The sequence below is a fragment of the Mycteria americana genome, chromosome 2, assembly GCF_035582795.1.
Source record: "Mycteria americana isolate JAX WOST 10 ecotype Jacksonville Zoo and Gardens chromosome 2, USCA_MyAme_1.0, whole genome shotgun sequence".
In the NCBI taxonomy this organism is placed as follows: Eukaryota; Metazoa; Chordata; class Aves; order Ciconiiformes; family Ciconiidae; genus Mycteria; species Mycteria americana.
This window is the reverse complement of record NC_134366.1, coordinates 26,459,502-26,484,935: the sequence shown is the minus strand read 5'-3', so window position 1 is coordinate 26,484,935 and position 25,434 is coordinate 26,459,502. Positions and strand designations below refer to the sequence as shown.

The following is a 25,434-nucleotide window of genomic DNA, read 5'->3' as shown; positions in this document are numbered from 1 at the left end:
AGAAACCGCTTTTCCCAGTTGCCTTTTCTTTCTACTGCACCTGATTTGTTCCTGCATTTCTTTGGGACAAAGACTGACCAGCAAATTCCTACTGAGACTGCAGCAGAAGCCGTGGTAGATTCAAGTTTGCTTTTCTATTAAGAAGCTTGTGTGAACAAGGACACAGCCATCTCTGCAGGATTCTGTCTCCATTACTCTCTATAAGTAAAAGTCAAAAGTGGCTAAAATCGACTAAACATTTTTTCCATGTAAACTGTTATGGTTGCCCCAAACTAAGATTACAAATGTCGAGGTGGTTTATATAAAAATAAAGATCCAAACTGGCAAGAATTTGATATTCAGTAAAGCTCAGAGCCCACAACTCCGTATGAAGCTATCAAAGGCTGACGGCACTCCTAAAAACCTTGCCTTTGGTGAAAAATACCTGGTTTCCCTGGCATCTGATTCACTGATACCTCTGGTATCACAGCTTAGTACAGCCACCCAAAAGGGTTTACAAGAACAAGCAGCAGAGCTACCAAGCAGCTTCCACCCACGCTCTGGCCATGAGGCCACGGTAATTCCTCCCAGCCACAGTAACCAGATGACCCTCCCCAGCCACAGCGAGCGGCCCTGCTTTTCCCTGGCCCTGCTCTTCCCTCCCTTCGGCTGAGGGCACCTGAGGCGGCTCCTCCCCACACCACACCCTGCTGCCAGCCAGAGAGGTGGACAGGCAGCAGAGGTTTGCTCAGCCACAAAGCCTAGACTCTACAGAGGTAGGTAACCGTAGCTCCAGCCGGTCATCTACCACCAGTTCCAAGCACACGACATAAATCAGACAGCAGAAGTCTGCAAGCTTTGGCCTTGATCAGGCGATGAGTAAACGCACACTGAAGGCCTGAGATGTAATTTGTTACGTATCCTTGCAAAAAAAGTAAAAAATCTTACGGCACTGAAGATTACAAACCATAGAAGTAAGCAGTGATGCATTCATTCAGTTAAACAGTGTTCTGACAGGGAATAATAATCTAAAATAAAATGTACTTATGTTAAAAGTTTACAGGAGATCTAGGAGACTCCATGTCTGACCTGGATCTGTAGGAATGCCTTTGTTCTCCATAAAGATCCATGCCACCAGAGAATGAATCGGGCCGTAATTCATTACCTAGAAATACGAAAAGCAATGTCTTGAAAACGAAAACCTTTTGCACTTTACTGGGAATCTCAAATGCGAGTTTTCTGTTTGCATATCATGAAAATGGTGTTTAACAAGTGTAGACCGCTTTCAGACTGCTTCAGAGAAAACCAGCGGTGAAATCCTGGCCTCACTGATGTCAATGAGAAAACTCTCACAGACCGAGCAGGACAGGGTTTTAGTGCAGACTTAGATAGCCAGGAAGTAATAAAAAAGCTTCTGATTCTCCTTAGGCTTCTACCAAAAAGCAAACAGAAAACCAGGTGTCCCAAACTTTAAGCTATAACAAAAGAATGACAGGCTTTTGTTCTGAGGAAAAGACCAACCAGGGAGGGCTGGTCAATAGGCTCCGTCGCCACTGTCGGGGACCTGTAGTTGCTACGATTCCTCTGTCCGTCCCTGTCCTCAGCATCCCCTCTCAGAGCTGGGCGTGCAGATCTCTTAAGAGAAACCCAATGACGCAGCTAAAATTGTTTTTACAAGCACACTCCATAGGGAAAGTTGCCGTATTTTTTTAAATCCCACCCACAATGGAGCAAAACAAGACTGAAGAGAAAGCAAATAGATTAGTGTCTGTGCTGAGCATGGAAACTCTCAGAAACCTGAGAAATAGGTTAATCCAAGCAATTATAGCAAAAGGAAGGGGGAACAACACCCCGTTCATTCCACATGAGGAAAATACAAATTAAAAACCATCTCCATTGAGTCACACCACACCATTGGTGTGACTTGTGAATACCATTTTTTCAGTCATTACTGGACTATGATTTACCTGTGTTCTGGCTAAAGACATCCCTATTGATACTTAGTATACCAGAACCCGTAACTCTGTGCCATCGACGAACCAGGAACTTCATTCTGCATTTCAAATAAAAAAAAAATAAATACTTCAGCATAAATGAAATAGTCTGCTAAAAATAATCTGCTGTATTCTAGAGGACATAAGAATTTCTTGAATACCGAGCAAAATTAATGGATGGGCACCTAAAACCTGAAGATCAAGTAGAAAACATCCTTATACGCATCCTTAAGAAAAACATCTCTTGTCCAAATCTGCTTTCAGCTTCCCCTCTGCAGTTCCAGTGATTCCAGAGGTGCTGCATAAGTCCAAGTGGACAGCAAATGGCTCAAGCACCTAAGCAACAGGGCATCAGCATTTTAAAATCATACTAAATAGACTTTTTGCCCTGTCGCATCCCCGAAATTGTAACCGCAGAGCACTATGAGTAAAAGCCTCACTTACAACAGGTATATGAATAGTTCCTTGAATTTATACTACACGCAAGGCTCAAGGATCAATCGCAAGCAGAAGTGCTTGGGGGTTCAAACCTTTGTGAAGAAGGCTTGCTAGCCACATGGCAGTACTATGCAGTAATAACCTTCACTTTTCTTCCTCATCTATTCCTATTCATCCTCAGTCTGAGACCTAAAGTCTTGTGAATTCAAAGGACTACCCAGATGGATAAAATTAGTTCATAAATCTGTATTATACTTACATGTAAGAATTTAACCTTTAAAGGAAATTCAGTTGCAGAAAATACCTTTGTAAATAAGTGCATAACCTAGAATTGCTAGTAATTTTTTTTTCTAGTATTATAACTTTATCCAATACACTCCATCTTTGACTGATTACCAAATACAGAGCTATTTTCAACTATAATCAGACTGCTTATTCCTATTACAGATTTTACCTACGCTCTGCTCAACTTGTCACCCTACACCGTATCTACTACATTCATAACTACCAAAAATATACAATTTAAACAGGATGGGACATGAGGAAGTTCTAGATTCCACTAGAGAGCTAGAAAAGTACATATTAAACTGCACAGTCATATCTGTTAGAAATCTAACTTCCTCCAGTTTACCTTGAGATTGCGATGGACACTCTGACTGCAGAGCGAAATCTTGTAAAACCCTTTGAATGATGTGTGATGATTTCGAGGTCTGTGTAGGAAGGCTGTCCACCCATTCGTGCAATGAGGGCCAGCGTGGCTTCTTCACACTCCTGGAATCCGCCTAGTAACAGTAGCAAATATTTTTTCTGATATATGAGAGCTTTCCGAAAGCTCTCTGCTCGTAGGTATTTGCCATAAATTCTCTACAACAAGAAAAAAAAAAAAAGGCCCCATAAGCTCCAAGAATCGTTACAGTTCTAAGACTTTTGCCATCATTACTCCTACAGCATGTCTGTGATTATTCATTCCTTGCTATCGTGGAGAAGACTGCACTACTGCTCACACTTGTTGAATGTAGCTTCATAATTTGGCTGTCACCTGAGCAGCAAGGAATAGAGCACACACAAAAGGACAACATAGGTGCTTATGTATCATTCTTGGGGAGAAAAACTGAGTCAGGTATCTGAGGATGAACATTTTAAAACTGAATTAATATCTGTTTACTTAGAATAATCAGACTGAACACAATGAAAAATCGGCCCAAATCCAAATGAAAAAAGCAGCTGTGGTTAGTATGCGGGCAACAAAGTCTTCCTACCCTTAGAACAGCGTTTTCAGAATCTGATCCCAGTTCTCTGAGGAAAGCTTCGCTCCTGAGCTCTGCTTTCAGCTTGGAGAGCTCTGCATCGGCTTGCTTCAAAGATTTCTGCAGTGACAGCTTTTCTCTGTTCCAAATTTCCTTCTCAGAGGCAACAAGAGTATCGATATTAACTCCGACATCTGACGAGTGTCTAGAAGACTGAAGACGAAAGAAACTGAATTTGAACTACACAGTTTGGAAAAGCTTGAGCTGTGTCATTCTAGTCATTGGTTTGGCGCAGAGCTCATAAAATTAATGAGAGAAAAACTACCCAGTGATTGGCTTTGAGGCCACCCTTGCATCCTAACACCTCAGAAAGCAGTGAGTTTAGGAGCTGGATCAATGTCCTAGAAAAATATAGCTTCTCCAGAAAAAAATCCCCCTCATTGGATCATACTAGCTTCATGATCTTGAAGCTATCTGGATCTATTTGCTCCTCATCATGGTGATGAGATACAGATCAAAAAGAGAAGCACATGGAATTCAGAAGAAAAGAGCAGTTAACAAAAAGAAGCTGGGTAAAATCACAAAGTTTACAGTGAACGGAGTGAGTTGAGATATGTTGACCACAGGACATGAATAACTCACACCCATTTACTCTGCAGAGGGAAGCCAAGACAGACAGACAGCTTGATCACTCCCACTTCAGTGACTAGGACAAAGAATGATGCTTTTACGTCTATATATACACATCATTATATCAGCACCACTAAAGACATACGTAGTCTCCAGAAGGTTGTCTGTGCTGGTATCTTCTCAGTTCTTCCTCCAGTTTCATAACAGCATTCCTCAAATTATTCTTTTCTTCACTCAGTCTGCTGACAAAGCCTGTCAGCTCAGCATTTTGTCTCAGCAGCCTCTCAGTCAATGAGCTAGAGGGAGTCCCTGGTGGTAGCACCAGCTTCAGCTAGAAGGAAGAAAGAAAACCAAACACGACTTGTATTAGATCCAAGTTGCCAACTTGAAAATAACTGGCTTACAGTGAAAAAATTCTCTAGATAATGACAATAACTTCATAATAACATATAAATAAAACGTAAGTGTACGTGTAAACTATAGATTAACGTGACTTTCTCTTCTATGCTTATCCTGTATATCACAGCAGAATATTTTCACGCAAGCTCAATTGTACCAGCTAAACAATTTGCAAAGCTTTTCTACTATGTTTAGATTTATCTAACTTAGAGGAAAAGAAAAGCCCCAAGGCTTTTTTCAAGTCATGTTGAAAACACTTGCTTAAAATGCAGGAAAGGACCTAGCCAAGCTCAGTTAAAATCAAATATTGCTGAAGTCTTTGTAACAGACTACCTCATTTTGTTTTTTACACAGGTGCACACTACTCAATCTCCAACTGCCTGTCCTTTGGTAAATACAGGGCAGTTTAAGTAAATGTGTTGTATCAACACAATAGAGTAAATATTAAACGTGGATTTTAATATCGGGAAGTACTGAGCAAAGTTTCCTCAGTTACAGAAGTACTGCTAAAGGAAAATACCTTTTCTTAAAGAAAAAGCCATGAGATTCAAAAATGGATAATTAAACTGCAAAAGTTTTAATTTGAAAGTTGAAAATTCACTTTTCAGGTAATTAAAAGTGAAAAAATAAAAGGAAAGGGGTTTTTACACTTCACCAACTCCAAATCGGCACACTCACTAACGCTCTACAAAGTACAGAGCTGGATAAGTACAGACTTAACGCCTTGCTGGTTTCCGCTCACAGCTCATCATCCAAACTCTCCCACCAAAGTTACAACACTACGCTCTCACCTCTTCCAGATAGGACAATCCAGGCAGTTTTTGCAGCTCTGAAATAACCTCTTCAATAGCATTTTGTATTGCAATGAAGTCTTGATCATCTGCTGTTTCAAACTGCAATCTGAAACAAAAGTGACAGTTCAACAGCAGATACAGTCTGACCCCACGAGCCAGCCTGACAGGACTTCCCATCGATCCATACGCACTGGGACTTTAGCAAGTCACTTCAGCATGGTTACTGGAGACATGGCAACATTTTCAAGACTGCTCAGTGACTCTAAATGAAATTGGCTCGATTTTATAAAGAATTTGTATAGAATGGTTTTTCCACTAGTTTTGAGAAAAGGATGTTCTACATGAAGCACATTTAAAAACGTGGTTCTGCTTCCCACAAATCTGTTGAATCTGTGTGAGCAAAATCTTAGGCTATTTTCAAGATATAATACATTCTGCTTTGCCCAAATGTTTCAGAATTAATGTTTAATATTAAATCACCATCACAGCAAAATAAAAACAGATTCAAACCTCCCATGGACCTGGTACCATGTCATTTTTTTCTTCTTAAGGAGATAGTAACCCGAGAAAGTAAGAATCAAGATCAGTTTCACTTGACCATAAAATATTAATTTTTTTCTGGGGGAAGCAAGGGGGATGAGCCATAGCAATAATCCCTATATTCATCCCCTTACACAGTGAATTATTTCATTACTAAATTGTTTTAAAATTATCTACCTAGACCATACTCAAATAAACCTTATCACTTTTCAGAGAAAAAAAGATAATTTTGCTGTAACTTATAAAGGACCATATTAAACACGTGAGATTTAGAGCAGCACTTGGATACTCTGTGATCCCGTCTTACATCAGTATATCTCAAGTAATGGCATATACTATAAAACCAGAACAACCCCCAAATCAGTTAGGCCTGCAGCCTGTGAATTATGATTAAAACCCAGTATTTAGCTTGCTAGTTGCTATTAACAAAACCAAGTAGCTGAAGACTGGTCTAACCTGCTAGCAGCTTTCCGAGCCAACTGCTTCAGCTTTGGAGATGCGTTTTGCAGCTTTTGTCTGACATTTTCCAGAATTTCAGTAGCAGCAGAGAGATCTCCTCCTCCCGTCAGCGTGGGGTAGGTTGATTCATTTGTCTCGGCTCCTTCCATTTTTTGCTGGAGAACCCAATTTCTTGTTCTGTCATTGGGTGTATCCCAGGTAGTCTGTACATAAATATGTATTGTTATATATATATAGAATGCATGTGGTCCAGTGCTTTAAAATGGAAACATTTGATTCTGAAACACACCCAGAAACTGAAGAACAAACAGTTCTGACACAGAAGGGAGTTTAGTGTGACTACACTACTGTTGTAGTGTACCACTAAACTATTATTTGTGAATGGTATAGCGTGATGCCTCTCTTGACTAAGATCTAGCAATCATACAGCTACAGTATGAATCCATTCAACAAACTCAGCCAGCAGGAAGCCACCAAGCCTTTCTGTTTCTTCCGCCAGCAGCTCCTTTACCAGTTGTGCATGGAATTTGGGCAACTGTGTCCATGTGTTTCGGTGACCAATTCATAGTCAGAGGAACGGGACTGGAAAAGCCCACCATGGTCATGGGGGTCAGTCCACAGTCACAGGCAACCACACCACTGACGCTGCCACAAGTGAAGCAATGCACTGAATATGTGCTCCTCACCCTCACTGACACCCCCCGACACTGGCCACGGAAGAACTGCTAGCCCTCCCAAGGAAACCTGAGTCTACAGCTGTGCCTTTGGATATTTGACCACAGTGTGGTACCAATGAAAAAAAAGCAGGGTGTTGCAAATGTCACAGAAAGCAGCAGGAGATTCATTATTTGAAACTCCAGGCAGATCCTGGAAAGCAGATCGTACTGTCTGCTGCCAAGGAGGGGAAAACGCCCCAACAGCCACTGCCAACCTGATCCAAGGGAAGACTCTTCGTTGACTGCAGTGCTGGCAGTTACCTCTGAGCAGAAGAGCAAGGTGCCCAAACTGAGCGTGGCAGGAACGCTGATGCTATCACAGCTATCAATACACTCAACATCCTGCCTCTAGCTGTGGGTAGTTTCCAATGCTTCAGAAGATTAAAACCAGTTGCCAAATTAGATGAAGAGAAAAATTCCCTTCCTGGCTCCACAGACAGACAGCTGCCAAAAAGCATGGAATGATGGCAGGATGGGCAAAAACATGGTCAGCAGAGAGGCAAGTCTCCCGTCAACCCTCTCTGGGACTATCCACAAATCACTCACCCAGCAACACTTACCTCTCACAGGGAAGTTTCTAAAGCATTTTAGAAGTAACTTAAAAATAATTTTAAAACTTTCCAAACCTTTTATGAGAGAGAAAAATTTACAGGCAACAGTGGTTCCAACTTTCATTCATCTAAAAATTAGTCTAAATTCTTCAATTAATTTTTTACCTCTATACATATTCATGCATATGCTTGTTTGATTACTTACTCATTTAATTATTGAAGTTGTTGGGAGATCACTTTTAAGTGTTTCAGAGACCACTTGTGGTTTGTGAACTAAAGATTAAGAGCACTGACCTGGAGCATTCCTGAGTAGGAATAGCTCGTTCCTGTGACTGGGTGCAGGCAATATTCTTCTCCTATACTGAGACACAAAGCGTGTGTATACATTCAGATGCATTTCTCCTGCTCACGCTCCTCCTTACACACCTCTACAACTTCATTCTCAGAGGATGTGTGTGAATAGTTTTAGGTAGCAAAACTGGAATGCTTTCCCTTTCCCTTTCTCTGGTGCCCGTATTTTGTAATCTGCAGACTATTTTGTAGATTGAGTAAAGGCACAGTGACACACAATGCTAACTGAACAAAAGAATTAAAAGCTAAACTGCACACTTCAGTATTACACATTGCTCTCAGTCCTACTGTACCTCATTTGGATTGTGGCTTGGTGTCCTTTCAGCTTCCTTTCTTCCTTCATTCTCCTGCTCTTTTTTCTGCAGTTCTTGGATTATTTCCTGCAACTTCTTTGTTTCATTCCCTAATTTATGAACTTCTTGCTTCTTTTCTCCAAGTTGCCACTGAAGGTCTTCTACTTTGGACTCCAGTTCATGGAGTTTCTTCTGTGCTATTATGTTAGCATCTTGTTCTGCTTGTAATGCTTTCCTCTGGATCTGCCTTTCTTTTTCCATTTGCTGTCTCACTTGCACAGATTCCAGTTTATACTTCTCCATCTCACTTACTAACTCCACTATACGGTCATGCTTTTCATCCATTTGTTTCTGTAGCTCTTTAAGTAATTCCTCAGATGGATTAGGTGTTCCCGCTTGCCCCTTATCTTCAGCACTTTGAAGCTGAGCACATAGCTCTTTTTCCCTTTCTAGGGCACTGCTTATTTCAAGAGCTCGAACCTTCTCTGATTCAAGAAGCACCTGCAACTCAGAATTACGGCCTCGTTCACGTGACAGCTGGGCAGCACTGAGCGCTTCTTGGGATTCAATTTTCTGTTGCAGATCAGTTGACAGCTGTTTCTCTTGCTCCAAAAGTTTAGTTAACTGTAAGTTCTTTTGTTTTTGATCTTCAAGTGAAAATTTTAAATCCTTCCATAAGAAAACAGAAGAAAAGAATTGATTAAAGGCAGTTCTGTATACTTTCCGTTATCTTCTGCAAATTGCAAATATGCTACCCCTACATGTTCCTTTTAACGGGTTTTGCTATTCACAATTAATGTGACAATGCTCTGAATGCTGCAGTTAAACCTGATATTAAAATATATTACAGGTGTCTTTATTCCAAAATCAGATCATCTCATAAAAGAATATTTGTAACATATACTTTTTAATGAGATACAAACAGCTGTAGTTCTGAAGTTGAAGATAACTAGCTGCTTTTACTTTCTAAAACTGTGAAAGTGATTTTGCAAGTTAAGATTTCAAGATGTAAATAAATCTATGCTGTTAAAGTGATTGCTTTTTTGTCTTAATACTTGTACTAGGATACCTGCACTCTCCCTCACTATATCAGATACTGCAGAAGTACCAAGGAAGCTAGTAATGCATTTTCTCCTAAAGTAAACCTGGTTTGGTTTCCATGAGGTGAAACTGCTGACTTTTAAAATGGAGACAAACAATGTATCTCCTTAAATAGTATTCTTAAATACTATCTTTTATGAGTTAGGTTGTGGTGGGGGCTAGGTGTAGCCATGTTAGCAGTGTGCTGTCCCCTTGAATATCTATCTATCTGAGGACTATTATACAAAGTAGAGTCTTTTCATCTTGGCCCTGAAAAGCGCAGTTGTAAAATTCCTATTGATTTAAATGGAATCTGCATCAGGACTTTTTCTTTCTTTGCCACACAGCTTCTTTACATCTTTCTTCAGCTCTAGATGATATAATACTGCTGTTGAAGACAGAACATGGAGCACACATTGGATGAAAATGTAAGCTGAGATGAAATGTTAACCAAAAGAATATTTGTGTGTTCCTTGATGTTCCAGGCCATTTGGGATTATGGAATACCTCAAGCTCTTCTCTTCCTCTTTCCTCACTGCGTTCCATTTTAGCTTTTTCCTTTTCCAAAGCCCACTGTAGCTCTCTTGATTTTTTCTGTTCGCTGGTCATTGTATCCTTGAGAATATCTAGCTCAGCTGCTTTTTCTTTAACTTCAGTCCTAAAAGGGAAATGGGCAACCTTTAGATTAGACAATGCCTCTAATCCTATCACAGTAACATCAGTTACTTGATATTTATTCCATCTTGTGCGCTGAAAACGCTGCTCATGTAGTAGAGTAACAGTGAAAAGCCTATTTAAAAAAACAAGTCTAGCTCCAAAAAAAGTTGCAATAGCTCAAAAATGACCAAGTGTGTCCATCTTGCTAACTTTGTAGCTGCGATTTTTTATTAATTGGTGGCTCAGAGGCAGCTAGTGTTCACCTTAATCCAGTCACTGGCCAAAATCTGAAAGAATGCAGGGGAAATGCATCTTGCTGCCATGTGTCTCAAAGGAAAAAAAAAAATCTCTCTTGGGGGAAAAAAAGAATCTATGCCCTGAATTTTCATTTTTTTTGCAAATCAATTTTGCATCAATTTGCAAAAGAATCTTGCTCCTGATGGTCTGTAAAGGCTGTAAAGTAACCTATAAAGTAATATCAATTTAAACTCTGTCTTAATTTGTTATCTCTGAGCTGAACATTAAGATACCATACATGGGCACATCCATCTGGTAAAGGCATAAATAATAATGGCTAATGGCTTTCTTGAGTGCCAAATATTTGGCCTGTTACCTCTGCTGTTGACCATGCCAAAGCAACACTTGGAAGTCACAGAATTTCATATGGAAGTACTTGCAAAGTCATCTTAACTCTGCAATTCTTTTTCTCCGTGTTCAGTTTTAGAAACAGAAAAACCTTTAATAAATATGGTATACTTATTAGCTTGTCTACAGTAGTCTAATGTGTCAAAATTTAAAAAGAAACCTAATATTAATAAATCATTAAATCAAACTATGAATCAGATCTTCTTAGTCTATAGAATTACATTTTTTGTCAAATGGAACAGAAGTCTATTTTTTGTCAGGTATGTTTTACAGAAAAACTGAGAAGCATTTACATACAATGAGAGCAACTTCCTGAATAAAATCAGTATTATGATTTGAGACAACATAGAAAAGATCATCTTCACTGTCAACACAGAAAGTTTGGCACTGAAAGCCGCACCTGATGGTTTCTAGGTCCTTGAAATGCTTGTGTTGTGCTTTAAGGGTTGTCTCAAGCTCTAGTTTGGCTTGTGCAAGTTCATTCTTCAGCTCAGCACCCATCATTCGCTCTGAATTCAGCTGTTCCTGAAGCTCAGCTGCTCTGTCCTTCATACTCCGGAGCTCCACTTGCATCTCCAGTATCTGTGACTGCTTCTGCTGCATATTATACTCCAGCATTTCTAATGAGAGTACCATTAATATGGAAATTATTTAGTAAACAAACAACACTGTCTATTTGGGTGACGTTTCCCCTAGCACAGAGAATGGCCACAAGGCTATCGCTAAGAGTGATATTTTAAAATAATATATTCTTTCAATAGTGGAGTGAAAGCAAAACCATGCCTTTGATACTGGAATACCTTTCATACTTTGCAAGAAATCACTTCAACTCTTAAACTTCTTTAAAAGGCTATGTCCACAACCATATCAATATGTTTTGACTATGATTATGACTAACATAACTGAAGTTAGGTATGCATGTATACTTGTGACCAAATTTTTGTGACAAAACAGTGACAGTGAGCATTTACTTAATTTTAAAGTATACCTGTTCTCTGAACTTTTTGTTGTTCATTCTAATTGCTTCTTAGTTTACTCATTACGACTGACTATCCAACTTAGATAATTTCAAAGCTGTTGAACCTAAACATGAAGCGCATACATGGAAAATAACCTTAAAATACAAACCTGATTCTTATAGCAATTGAAATAACTTTGTATCACTTTCAGTTTGATACAAGTCATAAGAACACAGACTATATCTTAATTTTTGCAAAATTAGTCCAATAAGATTGAAAAAGATGAAAAGTATGCATGCTCAGAGCATAAGTATCAAAATCAGAGAGCAAAGAAAGTCAATTTTTTTTCACCTATGACCTTATGAACACTGCCATGAAAGCATTTGGAAATAGACACATATTACCACACAAGTCACCTTGGCTTTTTGAATCAATCTCTTCTCTCTTTGGATTATTTTTCTTACTGTTCATCTGAGCATGTAATACTTGAATCTCCATCAGCAAACTTCTTCTGTCTGCATTCTGAAGACAGTCCATTGCTGCTCTCTGGTTAGTAGCCTATTAGCATTAGAAACATTTAAAAGTAAAACTCCAGAGTTTATTAGAATATCTACGGTGTGGGTATTACATTTACTTATATACTCATAGTGCATATATATTCAAAATATTTTCAATTAAGTCTCATTAAGTCAATATTATAATATTGGGAAGAACTGCTTGTTATTTTTTTATTTCTCTACTAGGCATCAACATTATAGATTAAAAAGAGCTATCAGTTTTATGGCAAATTGTAATTTTCCTCACTAATCCTTCCATGTTCCAGAGGAGATAACTGACCTCCCTCTGTCCCATAGCAGCCTTATCACTTCCTCTTCTTACAACTTGTTTTGTATAGACAAGCTACCTTTTCTCTTAGAGAGTGTAACATAATTCTAATTAACTTAATGAAATCAAGCTCAGGACAACTGTGTTTAATTCACATTGACCTCTGAAGGCTGTATTTTTTCTATAGCTTGTGCACCCAAAAATCTCTTTCCCGCACCACATCAGTTTTTCATTTTAAAGATACCTCTTCTTCCTACAAGTCTTACTTTGTTTTCACCCTTAGGCTGTCCAAACTATTAATACATATATTTTCAAATGATTTATATATTCAAAATTAAAATCTAATGTAGGCAAACACACTTTGACTAAAGTATGTTTTATATTACCTGCTCTTGTAGTCTGTGCTCTAACTGATTCATCAATATCACTGCATCTCTTGTGCCCAGTTCTGCAAGTTCAGTTTGAAACACAGCAAGAAGAACATTTTGTTCTCTCACAAAAAGCTGTTGAATAGCATGCAGAAGTTCTCCTCGCCAGTCTGAGACACCTTCAGGAGATTCAGCACTTGCATAAATCTACAGTGGTATAAAAACAATTTAAACAGCAGAATGCAAAGATTACTTCAAGAATGGTCATTATCATTTTATGTAAAGTGTGTGTTTTCAGTGGAGTTTTGAGCTTTTCTTACTCAACAGCTACGTAACATTCATTCATACAAATGGATGTGTTTATTGGACATGTTATGATTTCTTCTGCATGCACAAATGCTAAACTTTTATCTGTGTTTTAGATGGAAGCAATTTAGCTTTTTATAAGTGAAAACTTAGCCCTGTGTAGTTATTATTTATGTTACTGTATCACACCATCCTTTTAATTTTTATGATGTTACACGTATGTTCCTAGACTCTCACAGGGCTATGTGGTAGTGTGCAGATATTGTGTGTGAAGAAGATTTAATTTTATAATGATATAAAGTTAATCCCCCCACTTCGCATGCTGAAGGAAATGCAGAAGTAATAGAAACTACCTACATATATTTAAAGTCTAATTGGGGTAATTAGACAGGTAAGTCCTAACAAGTTTTAACAGATCACTGATTAATATTGTGTTATAGTTTCAATAATTTTTCCCCTCTTTTCTCTCGCTACAGTATCTTTTCAATAGCATCCAAGTTCTACTACACCAATAAATAACATTGAAAAAATCTACTTTAACTGCTACTGGAAACATGCTTTCAAAATATAATTATTTTTAAAAGGTGGATCTATACAGTCAAAAGCTATCAATGCACAGAAGCAATCAATGCATAAATGCAAGCTGTAATTTAAGATATGTTTTATTACCAGAAAGTGTGACATGCAGTTTTACTGCATATTTTTGAAATATACTGCTACAAGGCAAAAGATTTAGAGCATTTAAACCTGAATTGTGAACGTGCCTTATAAGGTTATCATAAATTATTTTTAATTTAGCTAGAATCTTATGATATAATTTATACCTCAGCTTCTCTATGAAGTTGCATTTTTGCAATTAGGTCTTTCAAAGATGAAATGGTGCTTAGAAAAGCTTTCCTTTCCTCAAGCCAAGATTCTGGCTCTTGCTTAAGAGGTGGCATCTCTCTTTCACCATATGGAAATTCAGTGAGAGACAGCACCTGTATGCCTTCATGATGGACTGCTCTCAGCAAACCCTACAATAAATACAAAAAGAAATCCGTAATGCCAGTCATCATCATCATCATCATAACAACAGCAACAAAAATCTTATTTCATACATATTGGAATACTGGTACTTCTAAATTGAAGCGCATAGGAAACTGTTTATGCTTCCTCATATCAAAGACAGAAGTGTCACCCAGTTCTTTATATCTGCCAAACAGTAGAACTTAAATAGGTGTATTTTTCCTAAGTTTCAAATGAAAATTCCCAAAGTTCATCTGTCAAATCAATACTCCAATTTTAAAATGGTTGCTGATGGAAACCGACATTTTAAAAACAAAGTCCTGGGAAGCTTCCAGGTGAGCTTTGCAATTCATTTTTTGAAATTACTATTAAGCTAGGGCTTTGTTGCAAAAGACTTGCTTTTTTTTTTGTTTTTTTAATGTAATTAAAAGCATGATACCCTTAATAAACACATTTGTTTACTTTCATAATATAAAACTGTGTATTATATCATCACGACATTATTGTTAATACACAACTACAATAAATTATAATTAACAGTAGTTATATTTCTCATAATCATAATTGAGAACAAGCCTACAGTTACAAAACTCATAGTTAACCTAATTTAACATGCAAAAATGCACATAATTTATCAGAAGTATTTTAAAATGTATTAAAATAGGTGACACTTTAAAACTCATCTAAATGGCGCTCTCTTCACGAATCAAGCAGCAGCTAATCTAAGCTTTTGGTAGTATCACTCTTGTTCCATAATAAAAATGATCTGTTCCATTTTACCTTAATTTTTTTTGGAAGTAAATCTGTTGAAGTTTCACCTTCATCTATTCCTTCAGATATCATGTCAGATCCCTGGGTCTGAGCAAGATACATTCCTTGACTCCAGTCTGAACTTGAGTCTAAAATAAAAGGAGAGAAAAACATGAAAGCTGGATTACTGTGAAACTTTGAAGAACAGGCATCAAAAAAGTATTTTTGTCTGTTGTTGTAACAGGTGGTTGCATGTCACCAGAGTTGATTCTAAGCCTGGAGACTACCTGTTTTATAGTTTTTCAGTTTCAAAGCAGTAACAGCAAAACAAAACTAAAAAAAAAAACAAACTTAAAAATCCTAGTTCAGTTCTAAAAGAGAAACAACTACTTGCACAAACACTTCTGCCAAATGATCCCCCCCTTAATATACTTAGCCTTTGCCTATGAAAAGGATCATATTAATAATTTTTATTGCTCTTGGAGAAGTCAGTATCTGTCATCATCTCCCACTGCTAGGGAGCTGTAGCTTTAGATTCTATCAAGAGATGATGAAGCTATGCTGAAAAGATAATGTAATATGTAAGAAGAATATAGGAACTCCAGTGGGAAGAAAAAAAAGTAGCATCTGATGCCTCAACTCAACCCATCTCCACTCTAGTCATTTTTCTTCCATAGCAAATTAATACACATGGGATGCTCAGCACATTTTCTTAGTGCGACAGGCTTCTGCTTCAGTCTGGGGAGCAGTTGTTTTTATTTCTTAGAACACAAACTCTTTAACAGTAAACTTAATATTGGAAAAGCAGATTTAATTTATAATGCTGTTTGAAATCTATAAAAACAAGTTTCTTACCACTAGAACCTCCATCTCTAGCTTGATACGGTGGAGAACGTGCTAATCCAGAAACTGGGATTCCCTATATTTAGAAAAGAGAACAATCAAATCTTTAATCACCCCACACCCACTCACAATAAGGGAGCTAATTCTAAGGAGCAGGAAACAATATCAGCCTCTTTGTTCCATTTCCCCTGCAATCAAAGTAATCAAAATGGAGATGAGAAAGATGACATTCAATAGGGTGACCTACACTTGTCCCCAGTTCACAGAGCAGGACAGGTCCAAGGCAGTAGCACAAGGAATGATCCGATAGTCGAGCAAACTCCCAAACTTAAATTGCTGAGGAAGGGGTTCACAATCTCTCCCTAGGCCGTGGAAACATTAGAACACTTAAAAGCTTTATACTGAATGTGTGGTGGTTCACACTTCACAGACTTTAAATGGGAATTTCTGTAGCAGGAGTGAAAGCATGAACCAAAGCAGTTCAATGAATATAAAATAGGATACATACCTCTTTAGCTCGTAGAGTTTCTATGACTTCCTTTAAAGTATTACATTCTTCAGTCAATACTTGCACTGCCACAAACTTGTCTCTCTTTAATGCTTCAGCTTCAGAGATATGCCTTGTCTCCATGTCCATGATTTCAGCAGCGTGGAGTTCTTGCATTTGGTCGATTTTTTCAGTAAATTCTCTTATGATCTCTGCAATCTCTTCTGAAGAACATCCATTTTGCAAATCAATTTGGATTTCTGCATTTTTGACAAGGACTGGTGAAGTTTGGATACAGCTGTTGATTTCCACAGTCTTGTCTGTTTGCGATGATGAGCTTTTTCTAAGTAGAGTAGGCTCACTGGTTGACAAATCACACAATATTTCTGCATCCTTTTTGCTTTCAGTTTTTGCTATTTCCTTGTCCTTTCTCGCATAACTTGCAAGCCTCTCTTCTGCTTTAGCTAGGTTTTCTTTGACTTTGCACAGGTCTTCCTGAAGATATATCAGACTTGCTTCTTTTACCTGTAAATGTGGAGAATCTGAATTGCAGTCCTTCCAAATACTTAAAAAATATCTAAAATCCAAACAACCCTCTATATCATTACAGCTCAGTTTAGTCCTATTTTAAAGCAGTTATGACACATGGTAACAAATATTATCTCCTAAGAAATACAGCTCTAGATCCACTGTTGCACTATAGAGGACTGTAAAACTATGTGCTTTGGCAACAAGTGAAGATTTGGTCTACAGCATCAGCTCTATTCCACTGACAGTAGGTACTGAGTGATTGTTATTCTTAGTGGCATTCTCAGTACAAGACTAAAAAAAACCTACAGCATGCATATTTGCACAATAAGTCCTGTATAATCATTTGCTTTAAATACAATATGGAACAATCTGGTTCTTACTGCTAGTTCTTGCTGAAGTTTTTCTGCCTTTTCTCTGTAACTGCTCAGTTCTTCCTTAGCAGCAGCTGCCTCTTCTTTAACTTGCTCTAGTTCAAGTTCATAAATAAGCACATTTTCTTTTTGACTTTCCATGAGTTGTGCTCCTACCTACAAGGCAACATAAGACATAGAAAATGGTGAAGAATCTTACGAAGAATCAAGTATTAACAGCACTGATCACTTTCAGACCAACTTAAAAAAGCCACAAATGAAAAGACCATAGGGGAAAACAAACGTATGTTATTTGGATTAACATAGCCTCAAAAAATTAAGACTGAAAGACCATTTTCCTAGGTTAACTCCCACAAACTGGATAAGCGTGGGAAGAAAGACAAGCGTGGGAGGAAAGACTGTCTTCTTATAGTTTACTGAACTGCAAGCAGAAATTGGCTACACCATGTAGAAAGCACAGGGAGGAAGGTCAACAGAGAGCAGGAAATGAAGTCTGATAATCTTATTAAATTTATAAGACATTTATGACATTCATTCAATCTGCATTTGGATGAAAGGTCTTAGAACCTTTTCTGGTCCAGCACTAGGTTCCATGATGTCTCTGAACTTAAAGAGTTTTGGCAATCAAGCCCATGTTTGGGCTATCAAGCATAGTCAACTTTGACTGAAGGTTTTAAAGTCAGAGGCAACATAACCAGTGGTGGATGGAAATCAGGACAAATGTATACTGGTAAAAACTACTGATGGAAAATATCTTTGGAATCAAGACAGGAAAGCAAGAAAAAGTAAACCAAAATAAAAATATACATAAACAAACAACCTCCCCCCTAAAAAAAAACCCTGTACGACAAATTGCTATCACTCCTTTATCATTCTGAACCCTCTCTTAGATAATTTTTATCACTTTAATTTTTATCTCTCTACCTCCATGCCATGTAAAAGTGTGATGCACTCCATTCTATGTAATTTCAAAGTAAGAATAAGAAAGTATATGTCCAAAATTCAAAATCACCCTACATTTATGAAAAGGCAAAGTGTTTTTAATGCAAAATGGAAACTGATAGTGGGGTTCATCTAAAATAACATCCTTCTTTTCTTTGTAACTCCAGGAATAATAGAGAAATGAAGGTCTACCCCACACAGCAGAATATTCCTATCACTAGCCTCATTAAGAAGTGTTTCATTCATTATAGTTTACATAAAATAACAAATTTTAGTGAAAACAAGCCAAAAGAAAATGGCATCTAATTACCTGATATGTCTGCACTTCTTCTTGCTTAATATATTTCTGAATCTCTCCTTTGTGTTTTTCTTGAACCTCTTCTAGTAATTGCTGAAGTTCTAAGAGTCTGTTTTCTTTCACTTTAGCTTCCTTTTGTGCAACTTTTAGATTTTCTTTTTCTAGCTCCAAGTTACGATTTACGGTTGCCAGTTGGTCCTCCATCTCGCTAAGCCTCTGTCTTAAGAGTGATAACTTTGGTTCCATCTCATTTTCAGTTCTATCACTCAAACCCTCTGTTTGGACATTCTTGCTTGCTTCCTCCACACATTTTGAAGTTCCCTGAACTTCCTGCATGAATTTCCTTTGCTCTTGAACTGCATTTAGCTGAACCTGACTCACAAGAGCAGCAGCAACTTTTTCCACTAGTGTCTTTTCCAGTTCTAATATCCTCTTTTTAAGTGTTTCCCTTTCAGCTTTGCCTTGCTCTTTCAGGTCTTTTATTTCATTGTAGGACTGGCACAGTTCTGAATCTTTTTCCTTAATGCATGCCTGAAGTTGTTGCAGTTGTACCTCCATCTGGCTAATGGTGACTCTTGTATTCCCATCTGAAGACCTAAGCTGGCACTGATCTAGCAACTCTATCTTCTCACATAAACCTTCTTCCACTTTTTCAGTTTTCCCATTGCTCCTATCTTCTGTTTTTTCCCTACCACCTTTCATCAGTGTACACTTATATTTCTCTGATATTCCTTCATGGTCTTTTTTTAACATACTTATTTCTTGCTTTAACTGGTTCATTTTTAACTTAGTTTCCTCAAGCTCATTCTTTGTTCGAGATGCCTCTACATTTATGTTTTCTACTTGCTTCTCCAAAGCTTCCTTTTCTGCCAGAACTGTTTCAAGTGTGTGTTTCAGACTGTCAGCATCTTCTTGAAAAGCAGCAATGTCTGCAGGTACTTTTTGTTCAATATTTGCCAATTCCTGCTGAAGCTTATCAATTACATCATTCAACTGCTCTACTTCCTCATCATTTTTTTTCTTCACACGTTCTTGATCACTTTTCAGACATTCTACCTGGGCTTCAAGCTCCTTTATATGCTCATTTTGCTCTTCAATAACCTGGAAAAAAAAATACAAGAAAAGAACTTCATAATGGGTAACCAGTAAACCCTCAGATAATTTTTCTCCTGGACTTCACAGCAACAGTTTAATCAAACACTGAAACATCTTGTAAAAGAAAGTACATCCTCAGTGAATTTCTTAATGGTATGTCTCTTCTAAAGCTTTATGAGAATCAGGACATCTTCACATATGACTGACAAAGTAGCCTGTGGCCTGAATGAACTGCAAAATAGGTGTGAAAGCATCACATGAAGTGAAAGCATTTGTAATATTCACAGAGATATGAAACACTGAAGTTTAAGTGTTCATAATACTTTTTTCCCAATAGTTTGATCTAAAGCTCTGTCTTGTTTCTGTTTTACTTTTCAATAAAAAGGACAAGTGGAGTGGTCACATCTGCTGTTCAGTCTTCTTAGAAATCAAGGTTTAATATACTATTTTTACTCAAAGAGTTCCAAGGAACCAAAATTTATGAAGCTTAAAGCTTACAAATAAATTTTCCTACATTACATTACATAAAGAACTTCCTTTAAAAAAAAAAAAAGATGCTCGAGCTTACCATATACAGGTCAGATATGTTCAGTTAGATTAGACAGATACTGTGCTCTTCATGCAAAAGCACCACTCATTCATATGGTCAAACAGATTTATATAGGACACAGCCAGTTAAGATGGATATGTATTTTAAACACAAGTAGACCTTTAATTAATTGTGTTGAAAAATACCATTATAACATGCTTTCCAGTCTGAGACCACAGAAAACACCTATCAGTTGACTCTGACAGTTCCTATCACAAACCTAAATATGTGTATGTGTGTTTATGTGTGTGTGCATACACATATGCAGACGTGCACAAAAACAAGCAGGGCAAATAGTACCCATAGACCCAGAGCACAATTATTCTTTGTGCTATAGTTTAAATGAAAGTAAAGAGAGACAAAGTTACAGAAGTATTTATTTTAAAATATATATGACTATCCAAACAAAGTTCAAAGAGAGATTGGTGAAGACATGAAGAGAGTGAGAATAATACTTTCCTAGATTACTTCTAAAGACACTTAAAATTACAGGCTGTGTAAGGGGCTCAAAATTCCAAGAAATTCATAAAATGATGTAACTGAGCAAATATGAAGGTGATGACTTTATGATGCAGAAAAGAGAAGCCATCTTATATCAGCTTCTAACAAGAAATACATGAGTAGACACAAAAAATGGAATGACTGGTGTTGACGAACACTAAATTTAATAAATAAGTCTTACCAAAAGGAATAATAAGACAAGTTATCAGATTCCAGTAGAGTAAGTTTTATAAAATTCATTAAAAAACCTGCTTGTTAAATTGCACTGGGAGCAAATTCTCATTTCAGTGTAGAAGAATGACAAAAAATCCTTTACAAAGTCAAAATAAAGACAGACCAGATTATAAGTAATAAGTCTAAGAAACAAAGTGGATGTATTTTCTTAAGGGAATGTCTGGAGATCTGAAACGAACAGTGCTTCTACACTGGAAATGAAAAAGGAAGAAGGAAATCTGTCAAGAATATTCAGAAAGAGATATTATAAAACAAAATCAGTTATGGTACCTAAAATAGGTAAGAACTCTAAAAGGACCTTTTAGAAATATGAAGAAGAAAAAAAATGTGGAAGAGAAGAAAGATGACTAAATCAATTACTAAAATAGCCATGCTTTTGCTTTTCTCTCTCAATACTTCATTAGGTTTAGTTAGTTAAATAGAATAATAAGACGACTTTGTAGGAAGTATAAAATGTACAAAAATAAATGATAAATGTGACCATATAAATTAGAGGGGCTGATTTTCCAAGAAGAACTTATTTTTAAAAGTCCACAGAGACTAAAAGAAGCTCAAAAACACTAAATAAAATGTGAACAAGTCATTGGTTTTCAGAAGAAAAGAACAGTGATCCTGGTGATTGCTATCAAGTCAGCATAACAGTTTCTGTTCTTCATAACATAATGGAATAAAGGACCACAGAAGGCAAATACAGCAATTAAAAGAAAAGCACTTAGTGGGATGAAGATGTCTAAGGGACTAGTAAAGGGATCAACCTAAGAACAATCTATTAATATTTAATATTGATCTCATAATCAAGCAGAGTAATTATTTAATGTCCTGGAAAATATAACTGAGTAAGAGGATGAAATTAAGAAAATGAAACTTCATATAACAGGAGAAGAACCAATCATTAAAATGAATTACACCTGAATCCTGGGTATTTTTCTCAAGAAAAAAATTTAACCATATTACTGTGGTTATTGTATAAAGCAGAACCATTCTGGATTCCTAAAGTATGATCTTTCCTAAATCCAATTTCCTAAATCCAATTCAAACTTTTGTCATTATTCACTGAGGTTCATTATAGCTAAATTTTGCACATGAAAACTCAGTGAAATTATCCAGCTCGGTCAGAGCTCTATTTTAGTGGATTCAAGATGTCCTAGTAGAATGTTACCCTAAATGTTCAAGCAGCTGCTGAGGGGTAACAGAACTCCTGTTCTTACCTTACGGAATGATACTTGCTTTGGGGTTAAAGCTTATAACAAATAAATTTTCACATTTAAAATGGTCAGAATGCAAAATTCATCCACTGAAAAAATCCAATTTTCTTTCTATAAAAAATGTGAGACTGAAGGCCTGTTTCTGTTGTCACTTACTAATCAATGCAAAATAAGTAGTATTTCTGTTGAAATCAAATGTTGTATCTGTATAAAATGGAAGTAAGCCAGAAGAAGATGAAGCTCATAAAAACACATAATTGAAAAATAACAGAAAGCTACAGATGTCAAATCTCAGTAAATACAAGAAAGATGAATCTGCTTCTTTCTTTCCTGCCCTACAATTCTAATAAAACACAGCATTTTGTTTGCACATCCACCGTGCTTCAAACTGGATTAAAGATGTTGCCAGCGTTGGTATGATGACAAAGTATTTACACAAGCTCATGGAGCACAAAAGGTCAACTGCTAAAAAACCTATAAAATCCAACATGATCCAGCAGGTGTTACTGAAACATAACACTGAAAGTAAGTCATTGTGGGGAAGATGGTAGAATGAATGTTGAGATTGAATTCAGCTACCTACATACTATTAAATGTTTGGAAGTATTAGAAGAATAAGGAATGAAGAAGAATTTAAGACAAAAACTCAAGCAGAAATAAGGCAGAATAATAAAAAGAAAAGCAAGCAAAAAGCATCCTTCATAAAAATGAGACAAAAGAGGAAAAACAGATTAGGGTTAAAGCGTTGCTTGAAACTGAAGCATTTGCATTTTTAAATTAAGGCAGCAATAGAAGATAACGTAATTGGTGGGGGGATGGAGGGGTTGGGTTTTTTTTTTCCTTAAAACAGCTAGCAGCACAAAGTAGGACTCTGAAAAAGATTTCAAAAGTATGTACTTTGTTGTCAGTTGTGACTTCAAGTTGCTGTTGCAGTTTTGCAATTAGTTCATGAAGATGATCTATTTCCTGCTCCTTTTCTTGCATGATGTGAGCGAGCCTCCCAGCCACTAAATGATGGTCCTTTATGGTGGCATCTTCAGATTTCTGGATAGCTAGTCCCAGTATTTCCATTTCATCCTACCAAAAAAACCCCCCAAAACCATGTTACAGTTGTACATAACGTTTTCCGCATATTCTTGTATGACTATTTAAGGCATAGGAATTAAAATAAACAAATTGCATGGAATGAGAAGTAATTAGATGAGCTTTTTAGTATTTTGCAAGTTGAACTGTGGAATGCTTGAGAAAGAGAAAGAATTTGGCATCTTGGCTTTTTCCAAGAATTTATTTCTGGGGAGGAGGGAGAATAAAGCTCTAGGCTTCTCTGTTACACAATTACCTTAAATAATTTGTTCTCTTGTTGAAGTTCTTGCAAGTGTGTAGTGGACTCCTTTCGCTGAATTTCTAGTTGCATGTGCAATTGCTGAACTTCTTCATTTTTATTTTCTAGCTCCTCTCGAAACTGCTCCAGTTGTTCCTCAAGGTTTGTGACCTATGTTTCCAAAACAAACAGTGGAAAAGGAATAGATAGCCATACCAAAAATTAAATGTCATAATTTGCAAGTGCTATGTCTACAGTAAACTGGTCTGGTATGCACAAACAAAAGCATGTGTACGCAGTGACATTCTGAGTCCTTAAACTGAATGGAATTTTAAACCCCACTAAAAATCAGCTGAAATCACTATAAGTTTTTCTTAATTGGGCTGAATTTTGATTCCAGAAACACTCTTGTAAGTCATAAGCATTAACATAGACAATAAGAACAATTATCATGGCTCACAAGAGAATTTCAAAGGGATTTGGACTGCTGCCTCTCTGATCTGTTAAAAAATTTCATCTGTATAGTTCACTAAACTCAACAGAAAGCAAAAACTGACAAACCAAAATATTAGTAGAAACATGGAACATTTCACAGGTATTTTACCTCCTTTTCCTTCCTGTCCACAGCTTCTCGTTCAGCTTGCAGTTGTACTTCAAGAGGTAATTCACCCTTTACTATGATGGTGCCAAACTGTTTCCTTTCCTCCACCTTTAAATAGAAATAATATTAATAATAAACAAATAAAAAAGATACACTATTTTGTTCTCAAGAAAATAAGAAAGTAGTAAACACATGATAATTTTAGACCAAGCAATACCTTTTGCAAGTTGTCTGCACTGATGATTAAGGCCTGTTCCAGTTCTCTTATCCTGCATTCTAGTTTCTCAATTTCTTCATTTCGTTCTTGTATATCTCTCTGAAGTTGCTCCTTAGAGAGCAAAAGCTCACTGCATTTGTCTGTTTTTTCCTTTAGATGATTTGTTAGCTGTTCAACCTGGTGACAATATGGCAAGAAGATGAATATATTGTACTAGATTGGAAGGGTTTGCTAGCAACAGCACTCATTTTTGACAGAGAAAATATCCCTCTCTTTTTCTCGTAACGAAACTCCTACTCTTTAGGTGAAACAGAATGTAAAGTTAGGACACTGTAGTGCTACATCCAAATACAAACAGCATTTTTTAACAAGTCATATGTTCTGTGCTAGATCACCTACTCTCTAGAACTGACCTTGTCCTTCTGAAGCCTTCAGACTCTCTAGTCAGTTAAAAGCAAGTAGCATGGCATCCCCATGCAGCCCACTAAAGATACCTTTAACATCTATGGATGGAATGTCTTGACTCTAAGATCAAGATGCCGTTTGCATCTTTGAGGAATATCATAGTTCTAAAAATCTGTGACAAAATTATTCAAAATAAGGAGTTGATTAGTGGCATACAGACATATCCTAAAACTCACTGTGTCTTTAACATTGAAGAGAATTGCTATACTTCAATCTCGAGAAACAAGAAGCTTTGTTTTCTTGCTGGGTTTGTTAAATGGGACCAAACAGATGTGATGGATGATATAATTTCGCTTTCTACAGGGGACAAAGCATCCAAATAAAGCATTCTGAATCTCAGTAGTTCAGATGTTTGCAGCTCAGAAACAACATATTAAGAGAGCAACTGAAGTAGTAAAGATAGGAATGATCCCAGTTCTAGCAGTATTTCAGAAATGATTAATCAAAATTACAGATAAGAAAGATGTGTAACAAATCCATGGTATCAGGCCTGATGCACAGAGTTAAGACCTGAGTTAAACTAAGCAATCGAGCAAGAGACATGGAAAGTAATGTTCGTCCCACTCAAGAAACTGATTTCAGTATTTACAATTAGGAAGTTACGATGTAGCCAAAAGGTAGAAGACTCAAAGCATTTCAACAGATAGGAGGAAGAGGACCAGAACATAAAGCTGACAGGATGGTATTATTGACGTTATCCATCCATGAGTAACATCAAAGTCTGAAGTGACCACAGAAAAGTCCT

General features: G+C 37.0%; 1 protein-coding gene across 1 annotated transcript in view; it reads right to left on the bottom strand.

Annotated features, from left to right (window-relative positions):
- Positions 1-25,434, bottom strand: part of AKAP9 (A-kinase anchoring protein 9) — a 124,149-nt gene that overhangs the window by 1,585 nt on the left and 97,130 nt on the right. The window contains exons 28-49 of the mRNA XM_075492797.1: positions 24,225-24,401; positions 24,011-24,115; positions 23,425-23,577; positions 22,983-23,162; positions 18,474-19,562; positions 17,231-17,377; positions 16,341-16,844; positions 15,845-15,908; positions 15,020-15,138; positions 14,056-14,247; positions 12,944-13,132; positions 12,149-12,290; positions 11,174-11,393; positions 9,979-10,129; positions 8,392-9,060; positions 6,478-6,683; positions 5,479-5,587; positions 4,434-4,619; positions 3,671-3,871; positions 3,043-3,275; positions 1,947-2,032; positions 1,069-1,144 (exon numbers count right to left, since the gene is read on the bottom strand). Of these exons, the coding sequence (XP_075348912.1) occupies positions 1,069-1,144; positions 1,947-2,032; positions 3,043-3,275; positions 3,671-3,871; positions 4,434-4,619; positions 5,479-5,587; positions 6,478-6,683; positions 8,392-9,060; positions 9,979-10,129; positions 11,174-11,393; positions 12,149-12,290; positions 12,944-13,132; positions 14,056-14,247; positions 15,020-15,138; positions 15,845-15,908; positions 16,341-16,844; positions 17,231-17,377; positions 18,474-19,562; positions 22,983-23,162; positions 23,425-23,577; positions 24,011-24,115; positions 24,225-24,401 (5,198 nt within the window). The remainder of the gene's footprint in view (positions 1-1,068; positions 1,145-1,946; positions 2,033-3,042; positions 3,276-3,670; positions 3,872-4,433; positions 4,620-5,478; positions 5,588-6,477; positions 6,684-8,391; positions 9,061-9,978; positions 10,130-11,173; positions 11,394-12,148; positions 12,291-12,943; positions 13,133-14,055; positions 14,248-15,019; positions 15,139-15,844; positions 15,909-16,340; positions 16,845-17,230; positions 17,378-18,473; positions 19,563-22,982; positions 23,163-23,424; positions 23,578-24,010; positions 24,116-24,224; positions 24,402-25,434) is intronic.